Source organism: Haplochromis burtoni, unplaced genomic scaffold (assembly GCF_018398535.1).
Source record: "Haplochromis burtoni strain Fernald_Lab_line unplaced genomic scaffold, NCSU_Asbu1 Contig_50, whole genome shotgun sequence".
Taxonomy (NCBI): domain Eukaryota; kingdom Metazoa; phylum Chordata; class Actinopteri; order Cichliformes; family Cichlidae; genus Haplochromis; species Haplochromis burtoni.
Genome location: NW_024582411.1, coordinates 1,562,701 through 1,576,303, shown reverse-complemented (window position 1 = coordinate 1,576,303; position 13,603 = coordinate 1,562,701). Strand labels below are relative to the sequence as shown.

General features: G+C 41.0%; 1 protein-coding gene across 7 annotated transcripts in view; it reads right to left on the bottom strand.

Moving 5' to 3' along the window:
* Positions 1-13,603, bottom strand: part of mical2a (microtubule associated monooxygenase, calponin and LIM domain containing 2a) — a 40,598-nt gene that overhangs the window by 18,363 nt on the left and 8,632 nt on the right. For all 7 annotated transcript variants that reach the window (XM_042220553.1, XM_014335901.2, XM_014335899.2 and 4 more), the window contains exons 2-6: positions 10,445-10,813; positions 4,272-4,479; positions 2,755-2,862; positions 1,528-1,629; positions 46-201 (exon numbers count right to left, since the gene is read on the bottom strand). In XM_042220553.1, the coding sequence (XP_042076487.1) occupies positions 46-201; positions 1,528-1,629; positions 2,755-2,862; positions 4,272-4,479; positions 10,445-10,705 (835 nt within the window). In that variant the 5' untranslated portion in view covers positions 10,706-10,813. The remainder of the gene's footprint in view (positions 1-45; positions 202-1,527; positions 1,630-2,754; positions 2,863-4,271; positions 4,480-10,444; positions 10,814-13,603) is intronic.

Sequence of the window (13,603 nt, the reverse complement as noted above, 5' to 3'; positions counted from 1 at the left end):
CTGAAATTGCCAGGTTTAATGAGTCTATTTGCACTCCCTTCCCACCTGTCTCTTCTTTGAGGTCAAGAAAGAACTTCTGGTTGAAGATGAAAGCCACTCCACTGATCTCTTCTACTTTGGCCTCTGCGGTGGTGTTCCTGTTGATGAAGTTGGCTGTGATGGCGATTGCCAGTTTACCCCTGAACTCCTTCCTTTTGAAACCTGGGAGAATGGAAAAAATAAAGACGGAAGAGAGAAAGAAATGGGGATGTTAATCTTCACAAGCAAACAAAGGCCTATCATCCTTTCCAGAGGAAATCTAGCAGTAAACCACAACTGCAAGGAAGTCATTTTAGGATAAGAGGCAGCTTGCCAAGGTGATTCTTTTTAGCGACAAGGAAACAAAAAGCTATGTGTTGTAAAAAGCCCGAAGAAGTAAACTGCCAAACGTATCATCAAATTAGCCTTCAGAACCAAAAGTATGTGGCATTCTTTCATTTTATTAACAATGTATTCAAGGTGTAAGAATTCAAGTTCAAAAATAGTTTTAAAAGTATCTTTGTGGAATCTAATTAAATCTTTTAAATACAAAAGTAGCAGAATAGCTCTGCTGATGACTGCCAATGTCAGATCTTTTGAACAGAAATGGACACAGGAAACAAAAAAAATAAAAACATCATGCATTCTTCAGTCCCATAACCAAAATAACTCAAATTAAGGTTCAACATTTTACTGGCAAATCAAACTATTTTCTTTTCCAACCTGTAAATGAAAGACTCCCAACTATGAGTGTGTGAAGGCTACAAGGAAGGGGGGAAATCAAGTGGTTCCATATAACAAAGTGATGTGTGCAATAGTGACGGTACAGAAGTGATGCTCTGAGCATGTGCTGCAGCCTCTCCGCACTGTCACTGTTAAATGTCATCCGTCACTTCACTGCTCGTTTCCAAAACCAGCAACAACAAACGGAGAGCATTTTGCTCTATGTTACCGTAGCTAAGACACAAAAGCAAGCTCACTGCAGGGAAAAATTATTTCCCCCAGGAGTCTTCATAATTGGGGAATGAGCTAAACGTTTTGTTCTGCCCCAGAATGCCCTTTTTAGGAATAAGCATTTGTTGCGATTTGGTCGTTAGATGACAGCATTTTTAAAAGAGAGGAGACGGATGGAGATGGGATGATGGAACCGATCCAGGGGGAAAGCATCAGCTGCTGCGCTGAGCCCCAGCTCTGCTCTATTTATGTACAGAGCTTTGGCTGTTTTGTGTGCAGCCGGTCCCACTGGGAGAGATCAATGGCTCCGTGCAAGTGCAAGTTTGCAAAAGGTGGGTTTCATTTATAGCATTGTAATAACGTGCCTCAAGTTTATTTAAAGTGAGAGCCCAGAAAAAGTCTGGAGGAATGTAAGGGCTGTAAAGTGCACAATAGGTCTGCTATTAAACTATTTTTGAGCAATTTCTTAGTCACAACAGGTTCATCAGGCCTAAAAGTACAGTACATCCTTGAGGCATCTATACTCTTCATCACTTTTGTTTGCCGTCTTCTCACCTTCCAGGGTATTTCTGCGTCCGTCAGCTCCCACCACCACATCAAACTCAAAGTTAGCCACGGGGTGATCAGCAGGTTGGATTGCAGCCCTCCACCCAACCCCTGAAAGACAGAGTAAAACTGAGAGGGCCGAAAAGCCACATAATATAAATCCTAGGACAACAGCCTTTCATTCCTATTTGAATATTCCACCACAGAACAATAACACATGCCATGGGGAACGTTACATGATAAGAACACCTTTTCTTCCTGGATCACTCCGCCGCCTGCCATGCTTGTGCAACTCTAAAGTCATCAGCATAGAGTGAACAAAAGGACAAATAGAGCTTTATGATGAGCAGGAAAGTAAGAGACTCAAAGCATAAGGTCAACTGCATCTGGCCTGCAGACCATCAGCATAATTAAAGTCTGAAGTACTCTTTCAACTTTATTATGACCCATTTTAAGCGTGCAAGTGGGAGCTACAGAAGTGTGAGACCAGCACAGGAACAGCTTGGCAAGTTGTGCAATATCATCATGTGGAAAATGCATTCCATGATGTCAAAGGCACGGCTAAGTCCGTCGCAGCAGAGCACAGAACACAAGTTTGTGTCTAAATTTAGGCCAGGCTCTTCTTGTTATCACTGCATTGATATTACAGCTGGAGGAACAGCACAATAGCATGTTCGCTATTTTCTTCTTCAGAGCTTATAGGGAAATGCAGGATGTGAGGGTCAAGTAGTCATTTACGAAGCAGCGCTCAGTTACTGCCATTAAGTTGGGAAAAAAAAGGAAAGTGATACTTTTATTCTCACTGCTTTCTAATACATGAAGTCCTCCTGTATCAGATATGCATTTGAGCAAAATAACCGTTGCTGACCTCATCCAAATATGATAGCAAAGTACTTCAATGCCAATGTTTATCTCGTGTTTACCGGTGGCTGTCAAGGAAATTAAATACTGCAGGATGAAAAGTCTTTCGCTGTCTAACCAGCCTTGAATATGAGCCGAAGCTGCAGAGCAGGAGGATTACTACAAATCCTCCAGGAAGCTCCACAGTATAGATCTCTAAAGAAACGTCTTCATTGAGCTTAACACATTGTTAAAAATCTCAACTTCACCTTATTAAAACACCAAGCTGTACAATTTCAGCCTTTTAAATCTCCCCAAATCTTGCGGCTAATAAACAAACTGTCAGCGAGTGAAGACAAACTCGCTGTTAATCTGTTGTTTGGACATGAAACCGACCTTCATTTTCCTGAGGTTCCAACAGGTTGACAAACTCCACATTGATGTGAAACTCCACGGCAACAATCAGGGCAACCTTCAGCAGGATCAACTGCAGCTGCTGAATGCCTGCAAGACAGATTCAGATTAATGTTTGGACACAGATGTAAGCCTGCCAGTTTTTATACCATCTTGAGAGGAAACAGCTCCTTGTTTGAAAATTTGAAAGCTTTATACAAAAGGAACGTTGAGATCATGGATTGCACAATGAGTACAAATGAGTTTTATACAAATGATTAAAATTAAAGATGCACCGACTGACTGACCAGCGACCACTATTGTCAGATTTCTCACCGGCCAATCAGACTCACGTGTCCCTTTTATGCATGCAAAACACACATGCAGTGGTGAGGAAAACACCCAAAGTAAACTGCGAGGTGACCACAGACTCTTACAGACTCTTGAATCACCCTCACCCGGCTGAACACGGACATTTTAAAAAAAGAGAACAAAGGGAAAGCTCAGAGCAAGCCACGAGCTAGCAGCCTCGGTATGAACAAAGAACCAAAGCAGTTATGAGGAAGATTTATGGAGACAAGTGAAACTAGAAACTAATATAATTACCCAACATTAGTTTTATTACATAAATCTGCTGCACCTGCTTTTATTCGGTAAGGTAAAATATATTAGCTAAAGGTGCGTGTACAGCAGCTAATTTTCAGTTAATTATCCGTATATATAAAAAATTTATTTAACTGAACTAAATTGAGTTGAAAAACCTAAACCCTGAAGCACAAAAGGTTATTTTTTTTGTCCTTTTTTTCCAAATACTGCAGTTTCTATGCTTATCTTTCTAGAATATGAACAGACTTTTACTGCTGCTTTCAGTACAACTGAATGAGCTGAATCAAAACATTTAGTGCCCAGTGGACAGAAAAGGTAAAAAAGATGAGCCCTCAACGACACACATTTAAAAAGGTTCTATCTGTCCAACAGCCCAACAGGTCTTTTTTGTCACTTTGTTTTTATTTGTTTTGCCAAACTTATCAGAGATGCAGGCTTTTAAACTGAGCTCAGGTAACAACCCAGGTGGTTCCTCTACTTTATAGTCCAAATGATGCAATTTCCATGTTTTCCAAAAAGAATTTTAAATTTTGATTCATCTGACAACAGATCAGTTTTTTAGTCCTTAAATGAGCTTTGGCTCAGAGAAGCCTGTCTGGATCATGTTCACACGGCTTCTTCTTTGCATGATTCCTGAAAGTGTTCCTGAACCCATGCAGTGATTTCCATGACAGAATCCTGCCTGTTTTCTAATGCAGTGCCACCTGAGGACCTGAAGATCACAGGCATACTAGTTTTCACAGGCATCCAGTACCCTTGTGCACAGAAATTTCTCCAGACTCTTGGTAATATTATGTATGTACAGCACCTTAATGTCAAATTTTTTGCAGCATAAAGCACTTTAAGGTTGGAGTTAATAATTTGTGACAACAGGTCAAAGAAAAGCAAAGGCCGGTTTAGTTTCAGATACTCACTGATGTGGTCGATGGCTCCGGCACAGAATTTTCCATAGAACTTTTTGGCCCCCAGTCCCCGCAGGTCATGAATGGTATAGGGCCAAAGATGGAGCACGTTGTTCCTGGAAAAAGAGTCCCTCTTTTCAATCACCACCACTTTAGCACCCAGTAGGGCAAGTTCAATGGCAGTCCGCAGGCCGCAGGGACCTCCTCCGATGATGAGGCACTAAATAAGAGGGAATGACAAATTGACCTCATTAGCAACACAAGGAACCAAGCAAAAATCTCAGTCTTTGTACAATATTAATAGCAGAAGGCTGAGAGTTTTCCTGCAGAGTCCCAGATGAAAAATAGTTCACAGCCAACTTGTTTATAACATGCCTAGAAGCATTATGACATCTGCATAGATCACGATAGAGAGTACCATTTCACTGCACCACTGGACCATTTAGAGGCTGAGTGTCTTACTTAAAGACCCTAAAGGAAGACTGGCATTGACTCAGAGAATTATTGTGTCTTGGGATAACTTCCCCAGACCACCCGGTGTGCGTGAGGATTGTTAATAAAACACATTAAACGTGAGAGAGACAGATTACGGGTGCCCAAAGTGGTGCATTTGTCAGGAACTTCCCAAAAATGGATATTTGCGAACAACTTCCACCCACCTAAACCAACCTTTGCATATCTATCTCGTTATTCACGCACCAGCCTCTCCCAAAAATGCATGAAGTCAGTTCACTGAGGTTACTGCGTGTGTCTGAGAATGTGCGGTTCAAACATGACATCATTCCTTGAGTGATAGATGAAAGAAGTGACGCATGTGTGCTGGCAAACTCTCCTTTCCTTATGAGCACATTAAGAGGCTTTACAGAGAACTGTGCAGAGAGAAGATGTGTCTCAATTCTTTTGAGATTTAATCCAGAGGCAAGCTCCGACTCCTGCTGGGTGCAACAAGGCGGACTGTCTCCTGTCTCAATAGCCTCACCACATTTTAAATGCTGAAAATATCTTTTCTTTCACTTTTCTTGGAAGGTTTGCCACTTATCCAACACAAAGATCTATAGCAGCTCACTCCCTGCCATCCTGAGTCTCCAACAACTACACAACCAGAAAGAGTGAGGAGGGTTAATATGTATCAGCTCTGTGAGACAATCCGACATCATGACCTAATCGACTTCTTTCCCTGCACCAAAAACAAGCAGCTGGGTTTTCATCACTCAGCACTGTCTCTCGCATTGAGCAGCTGAGCACCAGGTGTGATGAAGAACACAATGTTGAACCATGAGTTGCCCGAGGTTATAAAAATGAGGTATTCTCAGGTGTGAAGCACAAACAGGTGGTGGAAGCATTGCCTGGACAAGCCTACTGGCAAGGTTTGTTTTCCTCAACAAAGAGGAAGTTAAGCGAACCAGCTATTTTCACAGCCAGACCGAAATCGAGGATGCTAAAAAAATTTAAAAATTAAAAAAAAAACAAAAAAAAACACGATGTCGCAGCAGAGCAGCACTAAATCGGTTTGTTCAGATGTATCGTCACAGTGTGTCCAATTTTCCTAAACTCACATCACCGCTTTGATCTCTCCAGCAATAATTAGCAAAGATGTCCCCTTTGTTTGACCACTTTTCCATTCGCTCATATATTTTTCCAGATATGAGGTTTTTCCTGAGGGCCAGCTCCACATCTGCCGAGTCAGGACAAACGCTTCCTTTCAGCTGCCCACCTGTGACCTCATTCTCATCCCAGCCCTGACATCTGTCTCCTGCCTTATCACCGAGCCCAGTTGGTCTGGTGATAAACTCACAGTTTGGTGTGAACGCACAGCATAGCCAAGAGGCCTCTGCTCTGTCATCGGGAGAGAATCAGGAGGTTATTTATTCATCTTCACATTATATTGTCAACTCATTTTTATAGGATCAAAACAGTAGAAAATAGCAATCACAGAGCAAAAGTTAGTGTTTTCATTTTGTGCATTTTGCAAAACTCAATTCACGTCATCATCATATTTAACCTCCAGAGACTTGACCTCTCATTTGGTATTTTTTTCATTTCTATCTGCGATTGTTTGGAACTGATAAGTAAAAACTAAGAATTTATTTTATACACAAAGTATTATGTCCTCATATGGGGACAATAGGCTTATTTTACAGCATAACACAATAAAGTCACTATTGTTTACAAAGCCTCAAACACTTTATTGAGCAGTACAAAAGATGAGGTGCCAAAAAGGCTAATCTTGATATATGAGGATACAGGACTCAGGAGGTTAAGGAAACAGAGCAAACATTTACATTTCTAAGATAAAGCAACTTCCAGCTGCTCCATCACTCACAGTGGCTCACCACAACAGATAGTGACAAATGTTTGACTTGACAGATTTTTTTTTCTTTTTAATGCAACCCCAAAGGGATCTGTGTCTCCTCCTGGGGATCTTTCACTCCTTAGGCAAATCTGTAACCCACTACACTACGGAGCCACCAGCATTTTGAGACATCTGCATCATCAGTGCAAGTTCTTTTCCCCAAACCCTTGAAAATTGCACAATACATTTTAACTAATAATTCTTGAGCTATAAGTTGCAAAAAAAAAAAAAAAAAGCCAAATATATAAAAAATTATAGAAACGAAAACTCTAAAATAAAACTGATTTTTTTTATTTGTCAGTTAAAACGGGAAAAAAACATAATTTTTTGGCAATTATCTCATAGTTTAGTTTTTATAGGGTTAAAACCAGCCACACAATTTTTGCATATTGAAATGAATGATCTCTTAAGGTAAACCCACACAAACAAACCCTGAACCGTTACGCTGCATTACCGCTCTTACTGCTAAGGCTGTTTGGTCTGACCACAACATGCCAAAAGATTTACAGTTGCTCCTTTTATTAGGGGAAAAGCAGATTAACGACAGTCACCTGAAGATAATACAGGCACGCGTTGGAGTTTTGGACCTCTAGCAGCATTTTAGATTTTGTGACTTTTTAGTGTCACAGTCACAGAGGAATTTTGTATTGCTGTTGTCCATCTGACCATCCCTTATTGGGAGCATGATTTCTCACAAACAAGATTGAAGGTTTTTGTTTGTTTGTTTTAAATGTGGCACAAACATTTACTTAGACTCGAGCATTAACTAATTTGATTTTGTTGGTCAAAATTTATGGTCAATTTGACCTCTCAAAGTGCAATAATTCCCATGCTCATGACAAAATACCACACTAATGCATACAGGTAATAACATAAAACAAGGAAGCATAAAGGGAGATGATTATAAAGTGCAATTTGACTGTTTGAAGCAGACATACAAAAGGGAGGCAGTGACTCTGGTTTTGTTTATTTTCCTGCGTGCGCTCACAGACAATGCAAAACTCATGTAAAAGAAACATGTAAAGGTTTCCAGGTGATTTCTCTGATGTGCAGGTGATGCTAATGCGCTGGCAGAGTCATGCAGGCTCATGTATACGCACAATGCAGTTTGGAACGTAAAACTGGAACTGAAGAGAAGCTACAGGAAAAACTCCTATATGTGTTTAAATCAGGTGTAATTATAAAAAAGAGATCTGTGAGGTGCACTGAAAATGTCTTTGTCTATATTAGGGTGTCAAACTTGAGGCCCGGGGGCCCGAATTGGCCTGCCGAAGACTACAATCTGGCCCACTGGACAGCATTGGAAAATGTGAAGAAGGGCATGAATTTTGGACTTTTAACAGTATTTTCATAAGTTGTACAGCTTTTCCTGCTGATAACAACCTCCTGCACAGCCATTCATACTGCACCAAAGTAGTTAAGTAACAGATAAACAATTGCTTTGGTCTACAGCTACATTGATTCCACAGTTTAAAATACGATGAGCTACCAGAACTTCTTACCCTTTAAGTCAGGCTGACATATTTCATTTACCACAGCTGGATTTCTTTAGCATGTAGATAAACTGAGTCATAAAGTTGAAACTGCACTTCTTTTTCTTATATTGAGATATCACAAGGATTAAATGTGTACTTAAATTTCTTGACAATGACAGAAAACGGAGTTTTGCTGATCTGGCCCACTTAAGATCACAGTGAGACGTATGCAGCCCACGATGTAAAATGACTTTGACATCACTCGTCTTTATTATGAAAAGATTCATTCTGTTGTAGGCAGTAAAACTTCACGAAAAAGACACAAGCTACAGCCACATGTCACCTCAGCCAGCTGTGTCCGGTAATAAAACCCAGATGACATTACATCCTTTTAAAAAAAGTTACTGCTACAGCAGCAATAAGAAGATGAAGAGGTGCTGAGTGATATCACATCTGTCAGTGTTAAAGAGCTGCGCTGTCATAAAAATGACTCGTTACCTCGCGGTTCTCAGAGGAGACGCTTTTAATCACGTAACGGCAGACCGCCTGGCCGTGAGTAATTAAAACATTGTGCAAGTGTACCTGGCTCATTAAATCTCTGGCATTTGCACAATCACAAATTCACTACGCACCACTCACTGGCTAAGCGTCTACATTTTATAACACAACTCTGTGGACTGTCAGAATTAACAGCTTTGGCTCAGAAGTTTAAGGGTCACACTTTCTTCAAAAAATATTTTTTCCTTCTGATTACCTGTTTGGGCGCCGGCTTAAATCAGGCAGAACGAGTAAAACCGGGCTCACATTTTAAAAACACATTTTCAATAATAACGCGGGCCTGGCTCCAACCCTTTGAGACGAGCCCAATTTTAGTAACGCTGGGGCCAAATAATCACAGTTGCTGACTGATGCTGTCTGCTTCTCTGGGCAATAAAAAAAAAAGCTCTCTCAATCTGAGCGCTGCTGATGGCTGCAAGGTAATCACACTCCTCTGGGTTTTTCTACTTTCCGTCATCACCTTTACTGCCCCCATGCCCGCATACACAGGATACTGTACACACACCCTTTTTTATGGCTCTTTTGTCCCTTTTGCAAGTTGTTTTTCATCATGCACTTCAAGACTACCCCCTGAATAGCGCTCTTATTGCACATTTAATCTGCTGTCTGAATAAGACTGAATCTTTACACGACAGTCAAAAAAAAAAAGCAACACACAGCTGTCTTCTTGGTTTCCCCCTTGTCTTTAATAGTAATAAAATGCAAATGCATGCAATTTATATTTTTTTCTGCTGGCTGATCTGTCTTTGTGAAAATTTCAGGATGTATTTATTCCAGTTTTGTCATATAACACCTGTCTGCAGCAGAAAACATTTCCTGCCCCGTCTGTTGAGAGCTGTTAAAGGAGTGAAAGAGTAACTGTCTGGGCAAGTAGAGGTTAAAATAAAGACTACTTGAGCTATGGCACTCTGTAGAGCACTTTAGCAGGGTCTCAGTGAGACTGCCCCTGAACTGAGGTACAATTAAAAAGGAGTCATGTGAGACGAAACCATAAAGATACTTCCTAAATCATAAAACATCAACTTTAATGATGCATGAACCGAGCTTTGTGATCATTTTTAGACTTTCAGGCCAATCAACACATTGTTAGCTTTCTGCGCATACCGAGAATAAACTGAAAGATACATGCTTGAGATAGAAACCCCATCAGACTAAACATTTTCCCAGCTTTACTGTTTTTAACCACTTTTAACTTTTAACTAGCTTTACTTCAGCTACTAAACTCAAAAGTGAAGCTTAGAGTCAAAATATGAGAGCTGGCTGCTGAAAGGTTTTGTCAAGCAAATGAAAAACGGTGTGAAAAAGATGACGTCTATCGTTGTTTCTTCTATAAAAAACCCCAACAAAACAGCTGCTGTCATGCAGTAGACTCTGCAGTCTGGGGTAAAGGATCCTCGAAACCACTAACAAGGAGACTTTTTAAAAATAGCAACATGGCCGCAGAAACAACACATCAACAGAACTGTCCTAAACCAGATTAGAAACGCCTCTTGTCCTTCTGAAGCTAGAGAATACATTGTTTTTAACTGATTTTTCTGGTTTTAAATAGATGTGATAGAGACAAGAACAGGAAATTTGGGGGAAAAGACCAGGGGAATGAACTGCAGCATAGGCGGGGCCCTCTGGGAATGTTATGAACACTAATCGCTCAGCCATCAGGTCACTCCAGGAAATAATCAAAGAATTTATGGGGCTGTGGAGAGCAGTTGATAAATATAAACAGAATATATCATGTCAACACCTCATATGACTTTTTTGCAGTATGTACAGTAGATGCACAAAGATGTAATCAAACCAACCTTAGTGCCCGCACAGGCTTGGCCTTTTCTGTACTCCTTATGGGACATCCTCTTGTCGAGCTTACTCCAAAGCGCTTTTGCTTTCCAGGAAGTAACCTTTGCCTTCAGACTGTTGTAGAAGGTGCTGTGCTCTGCGGGGTCGAGGTTCTGGCATCTGCAGAGGACGTTAAAGGCCTGAAGGGCTCCTTTGCAGGTCGAGGCCTGGATGAAGTTCTCAAACAGCTTCCCTACATTGTCCCTCTCCTCCTCTGTCTCTCCCATCTTCCCAGCTGCAGTAGATGGTCTGGTGTACGGAGGCGCCTGCTTAGTTCAGCGGTCTCTGCCAGATGTGGCTACACCCTCAGCTTGGCCCGCACCATCATGCCCCGTCTGAGGAGGCAAGACACATAAGAGCCTGACGTCATCTTATGGCAAAGAGTATCTCATAGGTTGCTTTAGGCAAATGACGTTTTTCCCTATTCTGTTATTAGAATGACTAAACTAAGCATTTTCCTTATGTTACATCGAGCTCTTTTAAGGGTTTGTAAACTAAAACGCTGAAGTATTTTAAGGTAGGTTGACAACACAGCTGGATTCTATCTACTGCATGACTCCGGCTTACCATAACGAATTGCTTTAAATTACAGGACAGTCAGTGCCACTCCACACTAAGTCAACAGGCATTTTGAAACACAGTAAGCTTACACCCACATCAACAAGATAAAATTTCAAGCACACAGGAGGATTTGAGACAAACACTAGAGAGAAAACCGAGCACAGAAGTAGAATGAGCCAGTCTGTCAACATCGGGCAGCTGTTGGAGCATATTTACTACTCGTGCTTTATAGAGGCATAACCATGGGAGCCTGTAAATTGAGGTCTCTGTGGTTTTGTGTAGTACGTCCTGGTACAACAAAGAGTCAAACTTTTCAGCAGCTTCAAGTGTGTTTGACAGCTTTGCAATAAAGAAAAGTTTCAATTTTACACAAGAACATCGGCATGAAAATAATGTAACATGCAACTAAAACTGTAGCATGTTTTTGACTGGGATTCATTTTGATACAAGAAAAAAGAAAACATTTCCATCATAGCCAGTTTTAAATTGAGTAACTAGCATTTATATATCAAACACCAATGAAGCCCATCATGGGCTCCATTCCCTAAAATAATAACACAATAAAGTGAAGGTGCAGCGATTTGTTAAAACATGTCAACATAAATGTAGCATATCAGGTGCGAAACGGAGTTTAAAGAATTGTAACAATCTGGATTATTTGGTGTGACTATCTTTAGATGGCTGCCGTTCCCTAAGACTGGTTCTGCCAGAGTCTTCTTCCTTGTTACTCATGGTTGTTGGGGGCATCTCTGCAGTGTTGTAGGGTCTAAACCTTACATTATGAAGCACCTTGAGCCAACTGTTGTTGCGATTTGGCATTATATATTTGTTCTGTCTGATGATCCCACACTGCTTCAGTAATGTTGGGGTCCAGGTTGTGGGGAGGCCAATCCATGACTGATAGTGTTCCATTGTGTGTTTTTCTATTTGGGTTTGCCTTTACTGTATTGGCACTGTTTTTGGGATCCACCTTTGCCAATCAGTTACTTTCCCAATGTTACTGCATGGTGGATCAACATCTGATGGTGTGTTCGTAATTCCATCAATTTTGACAAGATTCCCATCACCACTGGCTGAAATCCAGCCACAAACATGACAGAGCATCCATCAGGTGATACAGATGGCTGTGAACACTCACTGTTGGACCTCTTGCCTGACCTCCCATCTGATCAGACTTTTTCCCTATTTCTTTAGGGCATGACTTTCAAATACAGTTCATCTGCTGTGGATAGTTTTTAGGCCTGTCACTTCTTCTTTTATCCTCCATTTTTCCAGTTTCCTCGAAAACTATGAAAGCCTGGAGAACTATTGTTCAAAGCTGCTTAAAAAATAATAAAACAAAGTCTGGTTCCTTGGAAACAAATTATAGAGAAATGAGGGCGGCTCAAGACTTTTGCATATCACTTTATTTATCTTGCGGTATTTTTCGCTCCACTAAAAAACCAGACAGTGTTTTTGGAAGGAAGAAAGAGGTCCTTGAAATTCACTGTAAGGAAACGTTAGACTAACATAGGCTGATAGATGTGATTAGGTATGCACGCTTTATAGCCCACCTTGTACTCAGATATTTGTATTCATTATGCGCCTGCGTGTGAAAGCGATTGTTAATAACACATGCTCGTGTCATCGCAGAGCTGAACTGACAGAACAAAAAAAACCTTCACTTCTCTCTTTCTTCCAAACAACCATCAAGCATTTTGAAAACCACGCCACAAAAGTCTGTGCCAGGGGTTCAACATCAAAGCGAAATGTGAAAAATGTCTGCATTAAGCATGTGTGGGCTAACTTGGGTGGAGACCACAGCTTCCGTGAGTTTTGGGCGAAGTCTGCCTTTGGTATTTTAATGTCTAATGGAGGGACATAGGCATGGTTTGAAAAGAGGTCAGTCTACAAGTGCAAGACTTTGCCAGAGCTAAAGAATCACAAAATCTTACTATCCAATCCACGGGCCCACGTGCCTACTTGAGCGCGACTGTCGTAGGGAGCTTAAGTCAGAAACAAAATTAAAAGAATAAATAAAAAACAACAACATGCAACCAATGAAATTTACTCACATTCAACAACCATTGAATGTGGTGAGATTTTGAATGTTGCTACCACAGCAACAACAGTGTCCCCAGGCTAAAATTAACATATTCATTTGCAAAAGATCCTGTTTGGCCCTGTGTTTGCATCCTGTTTTGCTGCTCCTGTCGGTGTTGTTTTACACTTTAGAAACCGGCTGGGAAAGGGAACATTATCAAACCAATTGAAAAGAGGTATACCATTGTGTGTGCTTCAAAAAGCTCCTGTCCTGTCAGTAAATCTCATAGACCTCTGAGGCCTTCACAGCAAACATCCAGCCTCACTCAGTGAGCTGGCATTCCTTTGCCACGTGGCTAGAAGAGCCCTGAACTGCTCCATCAGCATGAGTTCAACACTCACACTGCTAGCCCTCTGGCTTCACCAGCCACAACTCGCAGGACCACCTCCACAGATTTTTGGGAAATCTACTCTTAATTGTCAACAACTGACAAGCAAGAACTACGATGAGCGTGATTAATGATACACAAGCTTTAATCCTA